The following is a 24165-nucleotide window of genomic DNA, read 5'->3' as shown; positions in this document are numbered from 1 at the left end:
ATTGTTAACTGTCAAACTGTTGACATCAAGCTTATATTCACAGAAGTACTGAACTTCATTGTCTACGATGTTTGGAACAGTCTCTTGGCAGGTTCCTTAAAAAACACATGTTTAAGTATAGTTGTTGGAAAGGATGTCGGCTTGGAAGGCAAAGTGTATATACATATAAATAATAGTGTTCTGCTCCTTTACTTTACAGTATTTGTTTCACTACTGCCAAAATATTTTTCCACAGTACTGTAAAAAAAAACCAAAAAAAAACACCACTGCGTGAGTCCAGTTTGATTCACTCATGGGCGTACTTGATAAATTTCACGGGTCACATTTGTGCTTACCTAGTTTGATTTTATAATTGTTGTAGAGATTAAATGAACTGAAGTGAAGAACAGTTGGAGACCAGATGTTTTACATATCGATGCATATTAAAGGTATCATGAGCAGTAACATGGTGCCGTACGATGCCACAGCAATCCTGAGCTAGAAGCTTGCTCAGGGTCTATTTTTTTCAGTTCATGCATCTGCATGAAGTAACCTTGGTACATATGCTAATTAGTTGCGACTTTGTCTTTTGCACATTTTGCATATTATGTCGAGTCGGTGGGTTTGATTCTGCTCCGTGAAGCCAATCACAGGGAGGAGTGCTCAGTGATGCTCTTAGTGAGCGACAGATATCCGTCTGCTTTCAGGTCTCTAACAGATGAGTAGGAGAATAATACTAGGTAAAATATCCAAGATGATAACCTACTGAATCATAACTGTATTCATTCAGGAGTTTAATGTTATATAAACGGCAAAACATTCTGTTACACTAAACAACAAGAATTTCTTACTGTGGAATTTCCCTTCACACAATTGGAATAAACATTAAACTTAACTGAAGTGAAGGAATAGTCTAAATTAAAAAGAAAAGTCTATCAATTAGAGAGGGTGTGATGCATCGTGAGAATAAAGGTGAAAATATGAGTCAGAAATTGCATACCGTATATTGATACTAAATAAAGTGTGTGCAAATGTCACTTCCTACTATATCACTGTGCAATTCAGATAATGAATCTCAAAAGCTGCAGGACTTCACAGCTACATTTCTGCACAAGCGGATTAACTCAGGTGTGATTGAGTGTGGCTGATTGGGAGCCATAAATGTCATCCACAAACTTTAATAAAAACTAAAACATGGACTGACTCTTGCTATGACATTATGGGATATTGTGAGCGGAGTGCCCGAAGGACAAAGGTGAAACAACACAGTTTGAGACGTTCACTGGAGAGACAGAAGTGATAAGCCGGAGGAAAACTCCCCCAAAGCATTGTCCCACAGAGTGGCGGGGCACGTTACCTTGGAGCCCGTTGCCGTTGGCGCTGGTGCAGGAGGGCGGAGGGGAGGACGAGGGCCTGACCACCGGGGCGAAGGCGGACTTCTGCTTAACTGCCGCTGACACCATGTTGGCCGGAGAGAAGGAGAAGACACCAGAGGAGGAGGAGCAGTTGGAGGGGAGAGAGGTGGAGGAGGCCATAGTGGGACTAGACGGGACAACTGGAATGAGGATGAAGGTTCAAAGAAACACAGACAAATACTTAATGAAATATAAAAAAAAAAAATAAGTACCCTTCAAAGGCATCAAGCAAATATTGTTTCTTAATTGAAATTCTTGCTTTTTAATTTATCTCAGACATAAAGAAATGATGATTTAAAAATAAAAAAAATCTCATCGGAGTAAACACTTTTAGTCATGTAGGACAATGTATTTTATGAGAAGTGACACCAGAAAGTTCCACTTTAGTCTGTATTTTGCATCTTTTTCCACCTTCATCATCACCATCAGGGAGAAAAACTTACGCAAACAAACAAAAATAAAAACGCTCTTTATAGCTCCTTCACTGTCTCCCTCCATCCCCCCTCCTATCTACTAAGTGGAAACAGGATACAATTAACCGACAGTGCGAGAAAAGGTGTGGCTGTCAGATAAAAGGCAGTGACGGAAGGAGGGAGGGAGGGAGATGGACGGTGGACAAAATGGAGCTCCGAGCTGCGAGTTGGTGACTGTTTTTGAAGATGCTGAGACAGAATGTCCCATGGGGGAAATCTCCCCAACAGTAGATCTGAGACTTTCGCTTTCTGCTCACGGACATTATCCGTATGTGATCATCGTATCTGATAGGTACAGTATGTATGCATGTGGAGTGGAGCTCACGGAGGAATGAATGTGCACTCGTTCACTCACTAGCATAAGGCGAGTTGGCTGCCGAGCCGTTGAGGAAGGTGGGCGAGCCTCCAAGGTTGGTCATGCCGGTGTTGTTGGTGTAGCCGTTCATGGTGCTGGTGACTGAGGTGTAATTGGTCTGCTGAGGCGTGGTGCTGGGCACGTAACCGTGAGGGGACACGCTACTGCTGCTGCGCACAAAGCCTGCAGGAGGAGGAGGAGGAGGAGGAGGAGGAGGAGGAGGAGGAGGAGAAGGAGGAGGAGGCGGAGAGGACAGGTGTTCAAGGCAATGCTAAAGCAGATCTTTCATAATATTATCATGGCAAGGCAATTCCTAAAACTAGGAATATAGACAATCGCGGTGATTAAATGCAAGAAATTAGTGATAAGGAATAAGAAAATCACAGACAAGTGAAAGCTTGCAGCTTTTTCTGTCCAGTAGAGAGATATTTAAGCTGACTTTCATTAAAAATCAACAAGTTACAAACTCCATACCTGTTTACTTCTTTGTACAGAATGTGATATTTCTGTCTATTTAAACGTAGATAATAGACTTTCAAGCCACTTTATTAGGGACACTCACACACTATAATTTGACGTACAAATCTATGAATCTTTTTAAAAACTTGCTTCCATGTCAAATGTTGTGCTTCAGATGACGTTTAAAAGACACTAGGAAAAGACAATGTCACAGTCTTACCTTGGTTGGCTTGTGAGGGTTCAGAAACATTGACTGACAGCTGCCCGGTGAAGGAGTTGACTCCCATCATGCCGCCGTGGGTCGAGCCAGAGAGCTGGCTGTGCCCCCGAGGAACGCTGTAGAGAGCCTCCGCAATGTCCGCCGCACGTTTCAGGATGATCTCCTGCGGGAAGAGGATAATACTTCCTGTTAAATGCGACAGCAAAAGTGGTTGATCCTACTTATTTTTTACTTTTTCCATGTGAACAGTCATGTGGGTATGTACCTGATTGTTATGAGGTAAACCGTAGAGGGCTTCTACTAAGTCGGCTGCTCTCTTCAAAATAACTTCCTGTAAAATAAACACAGCAAAGTTGAATCCACTTGTATTTATAAGCCACATTAAATTCTGGTGACTCGCTTCCCATTTTAGTTTGAGGCAGACGATCTCTGAGAATGCATTTACATGGAGTTAGATCGCATTTAACAAAACATGAAAGGATGTGTAAATAAAGCCACATACAAAAAAAACCATTTAAAAATCATGTACGGTCCCTTTCTTCTCCTCAAAGGCTCCTCCTCTACAAACCGTCATCTAACATCCATTTGAGCATCTATTTGCAATAAACAAATTGCTCCTGCCTCCGCTTAAAGACAGATTATCTGCTGTCAAGTCAAGTGCTTTTATGTGTCTTAATGATATCTTAAAATGACAGCAGGTATTTCAGATTTAAGGAGACACGAACAGACATGCTGTATAGTATATTAGGCCACAGCACTTTTTCGATCTACAGTTGCTTGGGCCTCAATGGGTCACCTCGTGTTACTAGCATCAGAGGGGCAGCTGGTTATATTATTATGACTAATGTGTGTATGTGTAAGCATCCCTCACTTCAGACTAATACAGTTGTGTAAACTTCCCATCACTTTCATTCTGTGCACCTAATCCTGTGCTTTATAAAACATTTTTTAAATTTTTTTTAACTTTTGCATGACAACAACATCCTTTTCACTATTTGTGAATATGAGCAAATGTCAGAACTCAGTAGGAATAAATGGATCCAGCCCTCATTTGTATTCACCTTTTATTCTTTTGATGGAAAACGTGACCATTTACTCTCATATGCTCTTCCTCTGTCTCCTCTTCTGCTTTTCCTTCCTATTTTCACCTCCTTCTCCTCCATTCTCTTCATTTCATTTTGCCTCTGCAGCAGGAACTGTCATTCTTTTCTTCCCCACCCACTAAGCCCTCTAAAATTCTCCTTTCTTCAACCTTTTTATTGTTTCTCCTTTTCTTCCTCACCCGCCCACCCTCTCAGTTTCTCCCCTCTTCCTCTCGGCGCCCACCCCGGGGTCTAAGGTGTCTTGTTTAACAGTTAATGTGTTGTCGTTTCCACAGCGTGAGGCTGCCCGGCGACAGACAGAAAATTACTCTGTGCTTCACCGTATTAACCTGCGCTGTGTGACACGCTCACACACATACAAATGGTTGGCTGCCTGTGTGCTCTCCTGTGAGTTTGTGCCTGATGGAACATATTGCCTCTTCATCAGTGTGCGTGTGTGTGTGTGTGTGTGTGTGTGTGCATGCGTGCGTGCGTGCGTGACACAATATGAGAGGTCACAGAGCCAGTCAGCAGTTTTAGTGTGTCTGTCCATGGTGCTAAATTCAATCTTTTACACATTATTATGGTCAGGCTGGCTCTCCGTTAACCTCTCAATATTAGACTGGTGAGCTGGCCCACGCACGCACACACACACACACGCATGCATGCACACCCAAACACACACACAGAAATCCGATCCGAGATATTCGAGTGGTTCCAGTAAGGCCAGTAGCTGATAAACGGGAAGGAAAGATGATCCTCTGGTAACATCGTCATTATCAGGTCTGCAGGCTTCTGCCGCTGCATCACTCAAAGCCTCTCTGACTGCTGCAATCAATGCACATCGAATGCTTTGTTCTGGTTTCACTCTTTCATATTTAGACACTGATATTGCCTAATTAATCTCTTGAAGGGAGTTGCCTGTCTGTAAATAAGACAGCGTTGTTTGTTAGATTACATCCTGCTAAATACAGATGAATAATTCCCAGCTGCATTGTGCTGTTATGAATGAGAGTGAAAGCAGTCCTGGCATCGTTTATGTTTCAGAACTGATTAAAAAGTCTAAACTAGTCCAGCTGTGATGCCCTGAAGGTCTCCATGTGCATCAACAGTCGGGATAGAGCAGCCTAAAGGTGCATTGAATGAGTGAGAATCAGTTATGCTGATAGAATCAAAACTTTCTTCAAGTTTATTTGTGAAATTCGAGAACAAATATGAGTAATATGCACAGTATTGCAGAATTTAAAGTTTTGTATTTCAGATTATGTTGAAACTAATGATCGATTTGTTCAATGTCATGTTTTATATACATTTAAATATATACTTGGAAATGATATTCAGCCCATGGAGCTGATGAAGATCTGTAATACTGAAAGTGTGAAGTGAAATATATATGGAAAAAACTGTGAAAGAATAAATACAGTAATGTTTCTGAGGTATCGATGGGTTAAAGAAACAGTCACGAGAAGCAGGTGAAATAATCTTAGCTCCTGACCTGATGACTTGTTTTGTGTTGGAGTGTTCAGTTGCACCTCAAGGTCTTTGCTCAATAAAGTTTGTTTGGAAACTAACTTCAATTCATGATTTCTTGAGTGATTTGACTTTGAATAGGGATTATTTTGTCAGGTGTCGATGTCCCAATGTTTTTGACATGCAAATCACCATATCAGTGCCGGCTGGGGTGTGCTGGGATCAACTCTCCCTTTCCCGTTTCTGTCCATCAACTGCTGTCGAAGTTTGCTCTCGATACGGACAAATAATGACAGAAGTGACAAAAGAAAAACAAGAGCTTGGCATGTTTTTCCTTTTCATTTTGCTTGTTCACTGTAATTGCGGCAACAAATCTTGAGTTTAGTGCTTTAATCTCTCCTTGATCCAATGCGATTGTCCTACATTTCATCTGTTGTCAAGTATTTATGGAATATATACCTGACACATAGTCATCTGTCATTTCATTTTTGTATCTTGTCAGTCATCCAAAAGGTTTTTTTTTTTTCCAAGGACAGCTGATAGGATGAAAGATTAAATTCCTCATTTGGGTTTACACGACAAGTTTTCAACCTTGTAGCATCTATTCTTGTCTGTTAGAGAGAGAGAGAGAGTGAGAGAGAGAGAGACAGGAGGTGAGTGAGTGAAAGAAAAGACAGATCTGCTGGCAGAGAGAAAGAATAACAGGAGGTGTCTCTGAGGTTTTACTGTCTGAGTTATGACCAGCACTAATGTGATAACCATACATTATCCACACACAGACACACACACACATGCTGTATGCATTAGGACCAGGAAATGCTGAGCCCAGAGTCTGTGGGGTCAGATGTGTGTGTAACGTGCGTGTGCCAGGCCAGCACAGACACGACACACACATGACTTATTCCTCCCTAATGCTGGCACATTAGCCGCTTGATCCGCTTCTAATGTGCCATTAGGGATGCCGTACATGCAGGGTCACACCTCGCACAGAAATGATGTCATACTTTACATGTGGGCTCACAGGAATATCACACAATTGCACACATACACCAGTATTGACATGTGTGTCTGCGCACATCCTTGGGGGACCATCTTTTCTTAGTAATACGTTGTGAGATAGTGTCAGGACGTGTAGTTTCAGATTCCATCTCTCGTCACTGGTGGCGAAGTGATGTCAACGTCGATATGTGAATTTAAGTGCATGACACACACACACACACACACACACACACACACACACACACACACACACACACACACACACACACACACACACACTGAACATGTGTTCATTAACCACCAGGATTACTCATATTGGAGTTGCCGATGACATGACCTCAGTAACACATGAAATCATCAAATGAGCAGCATAGCGATGTCAGCTGAGTGAGTCATTTGAGAAAGTCACCGGTCTTACGAGGGTGATACAGACTGATTCAACTGAACACCGGAGTCCCCCAAAGCCCACGAGGTCAAGTTGAACGTATCAGTCTTTGTCAATCAACTCTTCTTTTTCAGAGTCAGATTAATGTGAGCAATGAGCAGAAAGGCAAGCCAGACCATGGAGAGGTCACCTGTCTATCACCTATCAAGTAATAAAAATTAAAGTCCCCAATGCTTGCACAAGTAGTAAAAGGAAATTCAATTGTGAAACTATACAAGGAGAATGGTGACAAAAAAAAGCAAGTTGAGCTTCATGTGTAATTTATTATTTTTCATCTTTAAATCTAACGCTCTAACATTAGGAATATATAATGACAAGTGAATGTGCATCCACCAAATGCCCAAACACTATCATATTCTGAGCTCAGCTCGAACAGATACAATAACACAATCTGTGCGTGGATACCACCTCTTTCAGACAACATTTTCAAGAGCCAAAGACCACCATCATCTTCAATTGCAAATGCTTTCCTCCCAACAATTTTCTTCTGCAGCGAGAAGGGTACAACAGGCCAAAGAGGGGTGACTGACTTCTCTGTGTAACCGACAGGCATTGATGCTTCTCTCTCCCTAAGCTGCTGGCCTGTCGCCCACACAGATGATCAGCAACAGATCAGTGTAGCAACACTTTCCCAGCCAAATTGGATTCTTGATTATTAAACATTGTGGTTTATGAATATGCATTGCAAAATCAAGAGCCAAGACTTTCAGAATCTGCGAGAATATTTAGCGTAGGAAAATGTTCTTTTGATGCAGCATGTTCAAGACCTTTATCCAGGTTTAAACAGTTTAACCACGCTATTATTACTGAAGACAAAGCTGCGGGAACACTGAGAGTAAAGCACAAAACATTTTTTTTTTTTTTTTTAGTTTTGAACAAGAAATAAAATACAATGCTGGTTTCTTCTGTGTACAGTAAGTACAGTAACTATATGTGCACATATGGGTGCTGAGGGACTCAAAGTGACACAAACTGGCAGCTGAATAGTGTGTGTGTGTGTGTGTGTGTGTGTGTGTGTGTGTGTGTGTGTGTGTGTGTGTGTGTGTGTGTGTGTGTGTGTGTGTGTGTGTGTGTGTGTGTGTGTGTCCAGCAAAATCCCCCAAATGTTCACTGAACAATTATAGAATCGGCTGTCCACTGGTAATCCTCTCATACACTCCACTGCCCCGTCTGTCTGTCTTCTCTATAGTCCTGGCAACAAACTCCAATAACTTCAATAAATGGGTGGATCGATACTCCAGACAACTAGCCAAGTGTGTGTGTGTGTGTGTGTGTGTGTGTGTGTGTGTGTGTGTGTGTGTGTGTGTGTGTGTGTGTGTGTGTGTGTGTGTGTGTGTGTGTGTGTGTGTGTGTGTGTGTGTGTGTGTGCGTGCCTATTTGGCGCCAACCACACGCTGGTATATGCTAGATCTATATCGCCTACTTGAATCAATGCACTCGCACAGGCAGTGTAATATTTTCACAAAATCAAAAGCAAGACAATATCTCACATTGCTCCGACATGCATTCAGCATCCAGATAAAGCAAATAGATGAGCTCTGTCCCTGTCTCAGACGCATATACGCACATAGTGAGTACTGGTGGGCAGCAGTAATAAAGTCTCAGGGTTCGATCGACGACGAGGCCACATGATGATGAATCACCCAGCAATGCACACGCATAGTACATGTAAGCACAGTCACACACAAAGAACGAAGCATGTAAGAAGGACCTTGTTCTGAACTGAGATCCTCAACAAAAGCAAAGAAGTCACTTATCCAACTCAGGGTCACGTGATTAGAGAAAGTCTTTGTGTAAAAGCTTTCTGTCACTGAAATGACGGAGAGCCTTTTTTGTAAATTAGCAGCATGGTGCTCTTAAGCTCAGAGAAACGCTAGTCAGGCTTGAGATGCGAGGAGCATCACTAGACAGGAGGTGAGAATGAGATATACGAGTTAAGATGAATTCCAGTCATAAAGTGGGATTAAAGACTTGTTTTCCTGGGTTGTCTTTCATTCACAAGTTCCGCCAGTGATCCAAACTGTATTCAACGTGTTTCATCTTGCACTGCGGCGGCACAATACAGCGGCGGCTTGCTTTGCGAACAGTGACTCTAATCTTTTTTCATTGGAGTTTGTGTGCTCTTGGTGTCACTATGCCGGAAAAGATCTGGAAGCTAGTCTGCACCTCTAATGAAGGTCTGTATCGTATAGCGCTCAAATGTGATATCTGATCAATCCATTGAGCTACTCTGGTTACGGTTACAGCTGCGTGACTGTCCTCATTATAGCTTTTCCAGGAAATATCTTGTGTGACATCATAAGCTTGACTGGTCCAAATGAAAAAGACCCAACAAAAATAAAGGGCCTGGGTTTTGAAAGATGAGGGTGGTATGTGGTGAATCGCAGTCCAATATAAGATCATTTCTGGGTTCTTTACAACAAATCAGACAAGTAATTATCATTCATCTTCCTTTTTACAATGTGCCTAAGGCTATTTTGGCATTATTAATATCTACTCTATCAATACAACGCTTGCAAAATTGCATTAAAAAGAATGACTGCCTGCATGTTTTACAGAAACTGAGCTCAGTCTGATATGAACAATTCGATTGCTCAGATTAAATGACCTTACAAGAAGTGTGGAGATAATGGTGAAGGTAATGTATTTCCCCTTTACATTGATCTCAAATTGAAAAAGAAGGAAAGCATTATGTATTCACTGTTAACAAGGTGTGTATCGCACATGCAGAGTGTATGTTAATGTATAAAAAATTGAGTTCTATGCCATTTACCAGAAGGTGGAACTAACAACACTTATGGCATCCCACACTATAGGTTGCACTCATTTCCTGGTCGTCTCACAACAAATGTAATAAGTGCATTTATTGTAAGTTGAAACATAACAAGCCTGCTGACATAGAAATGCTTTTAAAGCACTGAATCTTCTATGCTGTGTGGACCTCATTTCACCACTCAATCCCTGACTGCAACAGCATTTGCACAATTTATGTTGCATTTGTGTCTAAAAAAAACACACACAAAACTACTCCAATCCGTCGACTGCCCAGGAACAATAAATTGAAATTATAAGTGAAATCTTGCCGAGTTATCATATTCTACCCATCTTTTGTACAACTTTATCCACCAGTTGGATAAAGTTATACAACTTCATCCAACTAATGGGCCGACTATGGGAAAAATAGGGTACTTCCAGGACAGTCACACATGTTCACAAATACATACACAAAGAGAAAATGCATGCACAAAGGGGAAACATGCAAACCTAACACAGAAAAGCAGCCTGGCGCAACCTCGGCTCAAACTGGGTTTTACAAATCTATCTGTAGAAAAAATGGTCTAGTTTAATATGTGTGTTAGATCTACACAACAGGAAAGCCATGGAAAAGGCATAGTTATGGTTTAAAGTATGGTTTATAATATGTGAACATTGTCACTACCACACTTCTGCCATTCACTCTTGTACATTGAAATTGAAATTGTTGTGGATTTCTTCAATAGCACATAATAATTTTCCCATAACAAATTGTACAGATAGTAAAACATTTATAAAAATGGTTTAGTAGCTAATCTATCAACATTTTCTTTTCAAATTTTACATCTGGTTAAATCAGATAAAGCCCAAAAGTGTGACCTGTGTATGTTTTTCACTGTATTTGTTCAGAAAAAAGTTTGCATTGTTTTCCCATGGATACATGGGTCAAAAACATGCCTTGAAGGAGAATTCCACATATCTTGTAACCCTAAATTGGTTGAAGCAGTGTAGAAGACGGACAGGTTTTACATCCACTTTTCGATTGGAAGGAGGTCATTGCTGTAATTTAGAGTATAAGCCACATATATAACAATGAGCAAGTGAGCGCAGTGCATCACCAGACTTCAAACATATTTTAGATATAAAGTTTTGTGTGAGTGTTGAACAGTCTCCCAAACTGAAAATGTACATTACATGCAATTGCTAACAGATGTGCAGAAATGATGGCGTTGGCATGGCTGTGATGACATCTCAGCGTCATCGCATAATAACCAACGCTCAACCTTTGACGATGTCACAGCAAAGAGAGTCAATCCTGGACCGGCTTCAGATAGGAACCCAGAGACAATTAACCACATCTGTTTACAAGGTCTCGACTGCGCTCACCCTGAGGTATGAAATCAAATCTGAACCGGGTCAAGTCAGTGATGTCACACCAAAAAAATCTCACTATAGCAATCACAAGCATTCTGGTGAAATTCACCCTGCGTGAAGACGATGACGGGGGTCTGGTATCAAAGCACAGCTCATCGTTTGGTGCGAATTGTTTACATCTGCTGATCCTTTAAACACTCTGATTCATCTCTGGCTGATAAACAAATAATCAGATGTGACTCTGTGATCTGGAAAAGATTCAAACACTCACCCTGTAAACGAGGGTTAAGCAGTTCACACACACATAGTTTATGAGGAGGTGAAAACACAACCCACAAGAGATTTGAAAACATTTATGCTGCTTAGAAATTTTAAAAAAAACAAACAAACATGCAAAACAACAGTGAAACCTAAACACCAAGTTAATTTTGTTCTTTTTCATCTGACTTTTCTGTGAATCTCTGCTTGCTCTTTGATAGCAGAGCAGCTCAGAGTAACTAACATTGTTGAGCTCCAGTATTTTTTGTTTTGAAGTCTTTCTAAACAGGGGGTGAGCCTTCATCACACTGCATTTGCTGTCTAATCAAGGCACTGAATAGAGCAGGGAAAGGTTGACTGTTCCGGTACCTTTGGAAGCCTCTCGGGATCACCCGGGTGTCGTGGGATGACTTTCTGAAGCCTCTGGAAGCCATAGTCGATGGTCGGTTCATTCAATGCTGCATGAGACAGAATCAGAAGAAAAAAAAAAATCTATTATATTTCCCAGCATTTGCCCTTATGATGCCTGCAAGTCGTTTTGATCTATTCAGACACTGACATGCGATCACATTCTTAATAAGACTTGTTAGAAAGCCGCATGGCTCTAACTCTCTGTGGTGCTCTGTCTCCTTCCAACAGGAATATTAGATTAATTCTTGACGACTCTCAAGGGTTTTAGGACGCCTGACTTCACCTGCTGTTTTGAGCTGAGCAGGCAGATTCAGTTGTTTGGCTGAAAACAGCCACATGTTGCATCTCTAAACAATGCAGATAAGAGCAGAGCTGCTGAGCTCAACAGAGGATGATGAGATGAATATTTACCAAAAATACTGATGATAGTCATTCAAGGGCATTCCATATAAGCAAAGTTGATTCCTGTCTGAAAACTGATGGGGTGGTTTTTAATCCACTTGCTTCTTTTTGGTCAGAATAAACATGATGAGATTCACCATCAACCTCTATATGTTGCCACCATTTTTAGCTTCTCAACACTTCCATGTGGTAACTGCTGTTATAGTCTGAGTCCATCCATTCACGTTGTCAGAAACTCCCACTGGTTTCATATTTTATTTAACACGTAGGAGAAAAACTGACCAATGAAACAGGAAACTAAAAGTCAATCTCATCGCAATTCTTCAGCCTGCAAATGATCATTACTGCTTCTTAATATGCCAATAATCCTTCATGTGACTGCCTAAAAGCCATACAGATTACACTGTCTTGTCTTAAAGATTTGCCATCTTGCCACCGAAGCAAATTAATGTAAAAAATTCACATGTTGCATCTTTCATGCTGTTGTAACTGGCGTTCATTCTCAGTGTGCACACATGATGAATAGATACAGAATCACAACATCTGTGGTACTGCGGGGGAGGGGTGGGGGGGGGGGGGGGATCCAACTGGTGAGCAGAGAGGATGACATCCCATTTTGTGACATTTTGTTCCCAAGCACCACGCTGGTATCAAGTAGAGGGTTTTTTTTTTTTTTAACTGAGTTGGAAAATAATGAACCTGCTCAGCAGGATCTCTACAAGCTGACAGAAGCCTGGAGGTTATAGAGGCAGGCTTGTATCTGAAAGGTCGGCAGTTCAAAATCTGGCTGGGAAACTGTAACTGAAGAAGCTACATCTCTTAACATCTACTGCAGAGATTTTCTTAAAGTGGAGTTACTGAGATCCAGTGTAGGTTTAACAAGCCAGGGTGTAGCTTCAAACAGGAAATATGCTCCTGCAGACTGCAAGTAGCATAAAAACAAAGGTGTACTTTAAACACGTTTGTACATTAATAACAGATAGGTCCCCTCATGTACAGCCTCTGATTTAAAAAAAGAAATCCCAATGTAAAAACGTGACTCTATTCATCGTATTGACAAAAGTTCACATCTGTGTGCAAGGCACGAACAATATTTACAATAATTTTGTACTTGGCTTAAACTGCTTGTCAGGCACCATACCATCGTGCTGCAGACCATATGAAAGTTGTTTATCAGGATATACTTCACAAAATGTCCAACGTCCATTTAATTTATTTTTGGGGTCAAATGCGATAAATAATTGCAATGCAAATGGGACGAGACTCAAAGGTTTGCCTGTTTTTTTCACCTGTTTTTTGAAAGGTGTATTCTAAATGCGACAGAAGTAATGCTGGTGCAACATTGTTGAGATCAGAGTGGACTACAAGTTTTAACAATGGAGGCATTTCAAGCCCTTGAAAACACCCAAGTATTATAAATAAGTTGAGAGTTTGTTATGAACAGGAATGAATTTACATGACTACCTGGAAAACTTTAAATTTGCAGGTGCAACCATTTTGTTGCCCTCGGGTTACGAGAGTAGACACGTAAGTATCAGCTGTCATAAATAAAACAATTATCCGGTGAGAGTTAACATTAGTATATATGGCGCGGAATAAATGAGGAAATTATTTAGTGGCTTCCCTCCCAACAACATCAAATTCCTCCTCTGATGGGATCCTGTCAGTATTAGCAGGAGCAGCTCAGTGATGGAGTGCCGACAGTTAAATGCTACATGTAAATGTGCAAAGATGGATAGACCTGGTGGAGTACCTAATGGTGTCAAAAGCATTTGTATGATAATAACAGTGCAGGTATAATCTAAAGGGTTTTAAAGGACGCTTAGCGTTCACTTTAATGTTGCAATTACGTTCCTACACAGTCTTTATCCAATCAATATGTCAATCAAGTCGAACTCTGAAACCTCCGTCAGTAAAAAGGACGAGTTGAAGGATATTGCGCGTGTATCTGCATGTGTGTTTCCGTGTTTATTTTTATGTGCTGAACATGTGTCTTCGGCCCACTGTTGAACCCTGTCTGCTAAAGTTACTGTGTGTGTGTGTGTGTGTGTGTGTGTGTGTGTGTGTGTGTGTGTGTGTGTGTGTGTGTGTGTGTGTGTGTGTGTGTGTGTGTGTGTGTGTGCGTGTGCGTGTGCGTGTGCGTGTGCGTGCATGCGTGCGTCTGCAGCTGTGGTGATATCTGGTACTTTCCAAGTCCAGCACTGATAAATTACTTGCAGCTGAATGTTTTGTGTTGTTTTACATATTCTTTGAGCGTGTGTGTGTGTGTGTGTGTGTGTGTGTGTATATGTGTGTGTGTGTTTTAGATATGTCTGTTTTATTATCACCCTCTCACACCCAACTTTCTGGTTTCTATTATGTCCGAAACTATTCAATTTGTTAGCAACACAACCTCATAAATTGTGAGCTGTTAAAAGACCAGATGTTGAACCGTTATGGACATTGTCTCCCACTGCTGCCAGAAAAGCTTCAGGATGAATGATGATTACATGACTTGTTTAACATAATTGAGTGATTTGAAAAGTTCAGGTGGAAAACAGAAGAAAAAGTGAAGCATACAAAAAAATTCAAGAAGAACAAACACAACTTGACACTTTCGGTTGACCATTGTGAATAATTGACAATTTAATGCCTCATTAAACTTTACTTTAAAAATAACACCCCAATTTTCTGTGCTTTTTTAGTCATCATACACACTACAATTTAATCTGATATCAATCGAATGGCCAATAAAAAGCTTCAGCGAGTCCTAAGAAATTGATTATTACATTATCAAATGATGCTTTATGGAATACGGTAACAATACAAGCTTTCTAGCAAAGATCACCAATTAGATGGAGAGAAGGCCAATGCTATATTAAGCTTTTAATGTTTGTGAGATCAATCCGGTACTCAATATTATTATCATAGCATTTGAGTACAGCATATAATGGGCGAATAGTGATTTTTCATATTGGATTAACCTGAAAACCTAATGTTTTTCATTTTACAAGATAATATTGTAAATGGCTGTTGGGATCCACCGGCAATAAAACAATTTAATTTGATATATATTCTTAGTTTTTATGTTCAGTCTGCAACTGCGGGAACTGTTTCTGTAATTTCAATTCATGTCATTTCCACTTATAATACTTTCAGTTCTATAAATGTATATTTCATTTCAATTAATTTCATTTACATTTTTTATTGTGTAATCATCATTCATAACCTGCTGGAGTAGTATATCGCATAAATATATAATTGATATATGCATTAACATACAGATACAGATACAGAAACAGGTGCACATGCACATGCACATGCACATATACATATACTACCATCAATGAGTGAAACTGTAATCCAGGTGCTCGATTACAGTTTCACTCATACTTAATAACAACAGGTAAACACTTAATAAATGAAATGCAGATGAGGGAAAATGGAGCGGAGCAGACAGGTGGGTTAAATCATCCTTAAATTGAAAGAAAGAAAAAGACAGTGAACTCAGTCATGGCTGAGAAAAACAAAAATTACAAAAGCAGCTGCGGAGTAGTCGGTGAGGATATCAACTGTCAGAATAAACTGCCAGTGTCAGATCCATCCCCTGTGCATCCCTGGAGACGTTTAACTGATGCCAACGCTAATATAACACACGCATGCACGGATACACAACAGGATGACTTAGAGTGGTTTCAGTGCCTCGGGCCGAAAGTATCCCACTTTTTATTAATAGAACAATAGGTGTCTTATAAAGACAGAGACTGTATGAATGTTTGTGTGTTCATGTAGCAGATGTATGCGCATACAGTGTGTGCGTGCGGGTGTATTGGCGTGTGTGGTGTTGTAAAACCCAAAGGTCAGGTTTCCCAAACGATTCCTTCAGCGGCTCCTTTCCACAACTGGAACAGAAATAGTAACGGTGCTGCAGCAGTGGTCCGATTGATTATACATCAGCTTTAAAAGGCATCAGTAATACCAGCCGAGGTGCAGTAACAGTAGCATCACTGACACACACAAACACCAGCGGGGTCTTCAGTTTTCAGTTGAGAAAGAAAGGGCCCATTTTCTGAGCTGAAATGAGCGAGAACGAATCGGAACAACCACAAATACAATTTGATAAGAAATCTCATAATTTTACTAAGTTCTGAACTTGTAAGCTAAAAACGGCCGCATCCATGCTGTCACGACCAGTGTTGTGAATGAGTCACTGTAAAATAAGTGTAACTGTAACTGTGGCTGTAGCTGTAGTATTAGAATAAATATGAACTTGTCTGTTTAACATGCTGTTGCATCTTTAAGTTACCATTCCCTAATAATAGATCATAGAGCATCTTCCTCCAAATAGCTGACTCACAATAACTAAATTAGTGAATCATGATGATGCGTCCCTGCAACTCAACAATGATACAGCTCTTCTTAACTGAAGACGCACATCCCAAATGTCTGAAAACATATACAACACTTCAAAAGACTGACACGAAAGCTTCAACTCATTTTTTAATCAATATTTCCACTAATTCTGCCCCCCCCAACACACACACACAACACACCCGACCCCTTTGTGTTCCTGCTTCATCTCCGCCCATAACCATCCATCCATCCATCCATCCATCCATCCATCCATCCATCCATCCATCCATCCATCCACCCACCCTTCCTTCTCCTCTTTCCAGAGTCCAGGGCTGCCCATCAGATCAATACTCATAGAAGTTTCATGAGGACAGACCGTCCACTCCTGTTTCACAATAAAATGTGAACAGAGGGAGACGGAAAGAAAAAAGAGGGGGAGGCAGCAAAGGCTGAGAAAGTAGACGAGCCCTACATCTCTAATATCTTCAATACACACTCAAGTGATGCTTTTATAGTTACACATCCAAAAGAGTGTGGGGAGGGGAAAAAACATTGGGTCTAAAAACAGAGCGGGGGGAGAAAAGGGCAAAGTTGAGTGGGAGAAAGGTTGAAGAGGGTTGGTGTAAAAGGAGAAGAAGAAGAAGAAGGAGAGGAGGAAAAGGAGAGGTGTGGTGATATTGATTCTCTGGCCAGCCAGCAGTTCGATACCACTGAATTATTGCTTCATTCTTCCCCTTATGAGATGAGATCTCTTTCTCTCCAGCTCGTCTTCTCTCTGTGACTTTCTACATTTCTGTATATGTGTGTATGTACATGTGTGTATCTGGATATGTGTGATCCATTTATGGACAGATCGATACTTCACAATCTGATTTTAAAAGTCCACTTTTTTCCCCACCTCTCTTCTATTTTTATGTGTCTCTCCTTCTTTTTTTCTGTCTCCTTCTATATATATTTCAATCTTTTATTCCTTTATTTGTTCCGCAACGTAAAAGTGACTCAAAAATAGAATGGCATTTGTCTTGTTTTTCTGGCGAACACTAAAAGTTTCTGCTCCGCAGCTGAGTTATGGATTTTCTTATGCAGCTGTATGGATGATGAATCATTTCTCTGTTTCATCTGTGTGCGCGCACGCGTGTGTGTGTATGTGTGTGTGTGTGTGTGTGTGTGTGCGTGTGTTTGTGTGTGTGTGTGTGTGTGTGTGCAAGCATTTATTGATTGTCACTTTGTACCATTGTGTGTTTATAGAAGTGTGTGATGTCGAGAATGTTAATTTTTCCCATCAGGCAGATGAAGCAACCATACGGGCCGTGTGTGCGAGTAAGTGTGTGTGTGTGTTTGTGTGTGTACGTATGTGGTAGACCATCTGTTTACCAGACTACTCACCATCTTTCCCTCATATCACTCTGATTTACAATTACTTTCAACTCCTGCCCCTGTTTGAAAGTGTGTGTGGTAAGTTGTGTAAGACACGACCCCATGGAAGCGCAGCTTCGTGTGCATTTACGTGTGTGTGTGTGTGCATGCGCACCATCTCATGTGTGTGCTTATGAACATGGTTAATTGCGAGATCCTTACACCCAGAGGCAACCACAGCCAAAGCATTGAAAACCTGCAGCAGCCAATCAGCTTTCACCGTCATGACCTCTCAGCAGCGACTTCCAGAAAGAAGTCGACCTTGAGGCAGGGTCGAGCAACCGCAGTAACGGATCGCGTTTCCTGGGTCACATGTTGAAGCCATCAGCCAATCGTGGGGTCACAGGGGGTCACCGCCGCCCAATAGGAGAAGCAGTTAGTTGCCAGACGGACCAATTACTGGCTGGCTAGCCTCGGGCTCGGACCAAAGATGTTTTGACTGAAAAACATTGATGTGGACGCAAAAGCCCAAATAACTTTGTCTGTGCAAAGAAACTATGAGGGGGGGGGGAGCAACCTTTAACACAACTCGGGACTTCTGAAAACACACTTCACAAAAATCATTTGATCTCCCTGGAGTCTAAACCATGTGGCGATTGTTCAGCAAAAACAAAACTCTTTCCTCTGGTGAGCTTTACAATCATTTCTTTATACCAACAAACACTTGACACGCAACCATTGCAGCGATTCTTTCTGATGTGGGGAGCTGGAGATGATTACAGCCGACTATGGTGAAGGCAGGGTACATCTCGTACAAGTCGCTGTCCGTCACAGGACAAACACAGAAAGACACACACTCACTCACACCAACTGGCAATTCAGAGTAGCGAGCCTCACATGGTTGTTTTTGTACTGCAGGGGGAAACTGGAGTACTCCTAGTAAACCCATGCACGCACAAGCAGAACATGCAAACTCCACATAGAAAGGAACCCAAGCTAAACCTGAGGCAAGAGTCCCAAGCAGTTCACCTCTGAATAGCCTCAACTGAAGTACATCACACACATTATACACGTTAAATGGCTGGATTCTTTTCTCATGCTCTGCACATGCTTGTTGTTGTTCAGTCTTCTTTCTGTCCTCTAATCCCAACCTAACAGCAGATAGCCACTGCAAAAGACAATTGAAATCTTAAAATTTTTAAACATTCACATCTTAATCTTACTTCCAGGTTTCGTGGAACTAGCTAAATTATAATAACTCAGTTAATACATTATATTAACTTTATCACATTTTGCATTTGAAGCAGGGATTGTTCAAGCACTGATGAAGTTGACACCAACCACAGGGATGGTAGTTTATGTCATTTTCTTTTTATCCTTATTGATCAGTTTTAAATCTTCCTCTTTATCTTTGGTTAATCACTGGCGTCATTATATGTCTCACACCCCAAAGAATTTGTTCGTGACGTCATCGCCATGGTGTGATGGAGCCATGTTGAGCGGATCAATACCAGACATCACATCATCTCTATTCATTTCCACATGTATGTGCAAGCACACACACACACACACACACACACACACACACACACAGTTCTTCAACTCTACACAGTGCAGCGGGAAAACACTCGTTCAATCCACTCAGAAATCACACACTCCATTTTAACATTGTGTGGGTGTGTGTGTGTGTGTGTCTCTAGTTAATGTGTGTGTGTCTGTAAACTGGGTGTTCTGGATGATTTCACTAATAGTTTCAGTATGGAGGGCTATAAAGAGCAGACTGTTTAATTGTAGCTGGTTTTAACGAGCCTCTGATTATGGCAACATTGTAACGAGTGTGGGCCGTTAATGTTGACTAATCTGCAGTCATTAGTTCAACACTGTCTGGCCTGAGAGTGAACTGCAACTCATAGACGCTGTTCATACACACACACACACACACACACACACACACACACACACACACACACACACACACACACACACACACACACACACACACACACACACACACACACACACACACACACAGGCATGCAGCGCTTCTCTTTCACAAACAATGTCAAATGTGTAGATCAAAGTACACAATAAAAAAAAAAAAAAACAGCAACAGGAAAAGATTTTTTTAACAGTTTACACAACCGAAAAAGAAAAAACAAACAAAAAAAAAACTGCATAAATCAAGAAAATGCTCAAGTGTGTTGTGCTTTCCTTGGGTAATTTGGACCTACCTGTGTAAATGAACCTCCCTGGTGTGCCTTTGCAGAACTGTTTGGACTTGTACGACAGAGTGACCTCTACGACCCCGGGGATGTGTCTGGGTGGCGTCTGCACCCGGATAGCATGCGGCGTAATCAGCTAGAGAATTAAAACAAAACCAAAAAAAAAAAAAAAATGAGAGAGTCAGGAGTCACATCACCCAATGGGAAGAAAATCGTGTAGTTTCATACAAAAGGACACTGCAACAGCTTTCACCCCGTGTAGTCAGGTTATCTTTACACTATGCATCAAAAAATAAATAAAACATTTGCAACAAATAGCCAAGGACCACCATTAGTGTGTGTGTGTGTGTGTGTGTGTGTGTGTGTGTGTGTGTGTGTGTGTGTGTGTGTGTGTGTGTGTGTGTGTGTGTGTGTGTGTGTGTGTGTTGCAGCATGTTTTATTTGAGCTTTCTCGCTGGATCGCCACTTTCAAGTTTATTCTAGTTTTGGAGTTGGAGATGCATCACATTTGCACTTGTTAATGTGGTGAAAGGCATCTCCAACTGGCCATGTTTACTTTTGGATTTGATGTATTTTGGCTTTGGTCTGAATGTGCAGCAAACACAGCTTTCCTTTTTCTCCCAGCTGACATTTAAATGGGAAATACTCCTGTATAGAATGAAGACCTATACTTTTCAAGTAAAATCAGCAAAAAAAAACAGCATTGTTTTGGCCTCAAGCGTTTCACTTTCTAAAAAAACACCACTTAACTTATAACAATGTCTCATGTTTAGAAAGCAACAGAAATGTGATTTAACTTGCTACTGTGAGTAAAATTTCATTTCCCACATTCATGTTGATGCCTGGTAGGGAAGAAATAATTGTTTTTGAGCTGCATGTGACAAAAAGAAACCGTTTATCACAGCTTCATGGCCGATTTTCAAAAATAGTTTTCACTATTTTGGCCCAGATTTGCGAAAAAATCCGTAGGCAGGAGGCGGAGATGCAGACAAACACAAGTTGGCAAACATGCAAGCACTTTCCACAGACAGAGTTTCTTGAGATGTGTTTTCATGCTTTGGAATCAATGATCAGGTTGAGTGCAAATGAAACATTTGGTTGGCCAAAATCTATTCGAAGCCAGTCTGAGGAACGCCAGGAGAGCTGAGTCAGTTTGAACTGAACTGAACTGAGACTCTGTACACATGTTAGTGTGTATAAGTGCGGCTCTCAACACTGTAAACAGACCCCTCAGCTCTTAACGCACACGCATCGATGTATGCCAGTATGCATGCGCACACACACACACACACACACACACACACACACACACACACACACACACACACACACACACACACACACACACACACACACACACACACACACACACACACACACACACACACACACACACACACACAGGCTGTTGTTGTTGGAAAGGAGCCACAGTCGCTCTGCACACACGGTGAGTGGAGTCAGAAGACAAATAAACATTATGTAGAGAGGAGTGGAACTGGGAAAAAGTATGATACTGAGAGAGAGAGAGAGAGAGAGAGAGAGCGAGAGAGAGAGGGAGGGAGGGAGAGAGATCTACTGTGTGTGTTTGTGAGAGCAAAGCCGGTGGCTATCAAAATCTGCTGATTTGATCAGTATCCCAGAGGGGGAAGGAGACAGAGAGAGTGTGGGTAAGTAAGGTCGAGAGGGGCGGCAGCCGCTTGTTGGTGGCGACTCATTAGAGAGAGACCTCATTCAGACAAACATTAACACACAAACACAAACAAGCACTCGATCACACTCAGTTAAGAGCCTGACCGTGGAGGAAAAGAATGTTTTTGTGTTGAATTACTTCCAAAAGTCGGGAGTGCAAAAAAAACAAAAAAAAAAACTGACCTCGCTCCAAACCAGCATGGTACCAAAGATAACTTGAAGACCATCGAAGAAGTTGTCTCCTATGATGATGACTGTAGCGCCCCCTGTGGTCCAGCCCTCACTGGGACTGATGGCTTTAATGCAGGGAGCTGCTCCTAGAGGTAAAGGGGGGGGGGAGCAGAATTACAGCCCAGAGAGAATGGGCGAAGGAGTGAAAGTGATTACTAACACATTTCTGGCATTTTGACATGCATTAGAAATAATATCCCTGTTTAATAAAACACAGCATTCACTCTTTCCGTCAGCTCAACAAATCATGATTATAGGAAAACATTTGTTTCCTTTATACAATCAATAAGTCAGTGAGGAAAGCTTGAAGATTTTTTTTTTGTTTGCTTTATTTGTGTCTGCTGCATTGATAGCTCATAATTTCTTCCAGTTCGTTCTCTGGCTCTTCCTGATCATCACACCTACACACTAAATATATTTCTATTGCAGAAACCACCTGGACCTGAACAAGAGAGGTCCTCTCTTGTAAATATTGGTAGTCCGCATCATGTATGTGACCATATATTTAAGTGAGTAAATCAAGTCTGCTGTTGTAACTTTGATTCTTAAGAAACTCAGCCCCGATCAACCACTTCAATAACATTTGGCCCATTTTGACTTTGTGCTCACCTCGCTAACAGTCATCTCTAGGAACAGTTTCAGTTTGGATCCTGTCCCCATTACAGTACAGAAACAACCCTCATCTTCATCATTATCTCTTTCACCTTGGTTGCACTTTCTATAAATACAACAGTGAAGTGAAAAGGGTGCTTCTTGGCCTCAAGTTCAGACTCAAATAGGTTCCTATCACCAAATCCTGTTTCCCCCTCCTCTAAGGAAGAGTCTAGGTGTCATCCTCTCTGAAATTAAACCCACAACAACAATGTCAGTCAGTCTTCCTATTTCAACCCTCCCTCTTGCCCATAGCAGCACTGTTGCACGGATCCATGCCCTGGTCTTCTCCTGGCTGGACTACTCTACTTGCCTTCTCTCCAACTGGTTTAAACTTCTGCTGCCCAGGTTGTCAGAAGAACATCTTCCTTGCATCACATAACCCCGGTTCTCCAAAAACAAATTAGTTCAACAATACACCTGCTTATGAATATTATCCGACATTCAACGGCCTCCATAACTTAGTGACTTTGTCCACATCAAATAATTGTCTATTTTACAGCATCTACTCTTTGGGGATTGTGTAAGGCAGTGTGATATGAAAGCGACTTTCAATTCACCGTGTTTATTCACTGTTTGTTCATCATAAGCCTGATTGATATGAGATTAAAGCCATTCATTTTTATATACTAATGACATGGCATGGGGGGGAGCACAACCAGACGGCTTCAAATTGCTTCAGACAGAATGAGTGCAGTCAGCTTATGTCACTTCAGTGTTAAGTATTATGTGTATAAGCTTGTATGATCCAATCTCATATCACAACAAGAGCGTGTCTGTCAAAAAACAGCTCCCACTGTAAAGTGAGTGAGCATATCCAGCTGAATTACAACAACATACTTAGGCAGGGATTGTTTATGAAAAAAAAAAAAACCCATAATGATATTAGACCTAGTAGAACACACACACACACACACACACACACACACACCCACACACACACACACACACACACACACACACACACACACACACACACACACACACACACACACACACACACACACACACACACACACACACACACACACACACACACACACTGTATGTGTCGTGGCTTGGATTAGCCAGATGGAGGGGCAGGAATCACCTGATAGGATTAAACCATCAACCATCTGGTGGCCATGCTGGCTGCACTCATACACATTTATTCACACACGCCCACATGGTAACATAACGCACGCACGTACGCACACACATACACACACGTACCGTGTTCTAGGTAAGACGGCGTTCCCTCCACAGGGTCAAGCCTGCGCGCCCGTCGGCCGTGTTTGGAGTTATTGTGGACAAACATGTTGTCAGAGACTGACAGGACGTGTCCCTCTACGCTCACTGTAGTCGATACCACCACCTGGAGAGACGCAGAGGGAGTTCGGGAGGGTTTGTCGGGGCGGTATCAAGGGGATGAGTGGAAGTTAAACGAAAGTAGGATAACAGAGGAGGGAATTAAGGGGTGCAATGGGGGAAAAAAGGGATTAAAATACATAAGAGTGAAGAAAGGAGGAGTGGAGGGGAGCGTATGGAAAAAAGAAAGGAAAGAAAAAATGAGGAATTACAAAGTTGAGGGTCGAGAGATCAATGCAAA

The 24165-nt window shown here is 41.5% G+C and overlaps 1 protein-coding gene across 7 annotated transcripts in view; it reads right to left on the bottom strand.

The window, feature by feature from the left end:
* Positions 1-24165, bottom strand: part of LOC308139703 (transcription factor COE1) — a gene marked incomplete at its 5' end in the record, with an annotated part of 90191 nt that overhangs the window by 2675 nt on the left and 63351 nt on the right. For 2 of the 7 annotated variants that reach the window (XM_080509195.1, XM_080509196.1), the window contains 8 exons: positions 1337-1534; positions 2223-2405; positions 2902-3064; positions 3167-3232; positions 11653-11741; positions 20016-20142; positions 21879-22012; positions 23790-23931. In XM_080509195.1, the coding sequence (XP_080365321.1) occupies positions 1337-1534; positions 2223-2405; positions 2902-3064; positions 3167-3232; positions 11653-11741; positions 20016-20142; positions 21879-22012; positions 23790-23931 (1102 nt within the window). Of the gene's footprint in view, positions 1-1336; positions 1535-2222; positions 2406-2901; positions 3065-3166; positions 3233-11652; positions 11742-20015; positions 20143-21878; positions 22013-23783; positions 23932-24165 lie in introns of all 7 variants that reach the window. The other 5 variants (XM_080509197.1, XM_080509200.1, XM_080509198.1 and 2 more) reach the window with 4 other exon arrangements.

The sequence above is a fragment of the Blennius ocellaris genome (assembly GCF_963422515.1).
Source record: "Blennius ocellaris genome assembly, chromosome: 14".
Lineage (NCBI taxonomy): Eukaryota > Metazoa > Chordata > Actinopteri > Blenniiformes > Blenniidae > Blennius > Blennius ocellaris.
The sequence above is the reverse complement of the archived record's forward strand: the minus strand, read 5'-3'. Positions and strand labels throughout refer to the sequence as shown.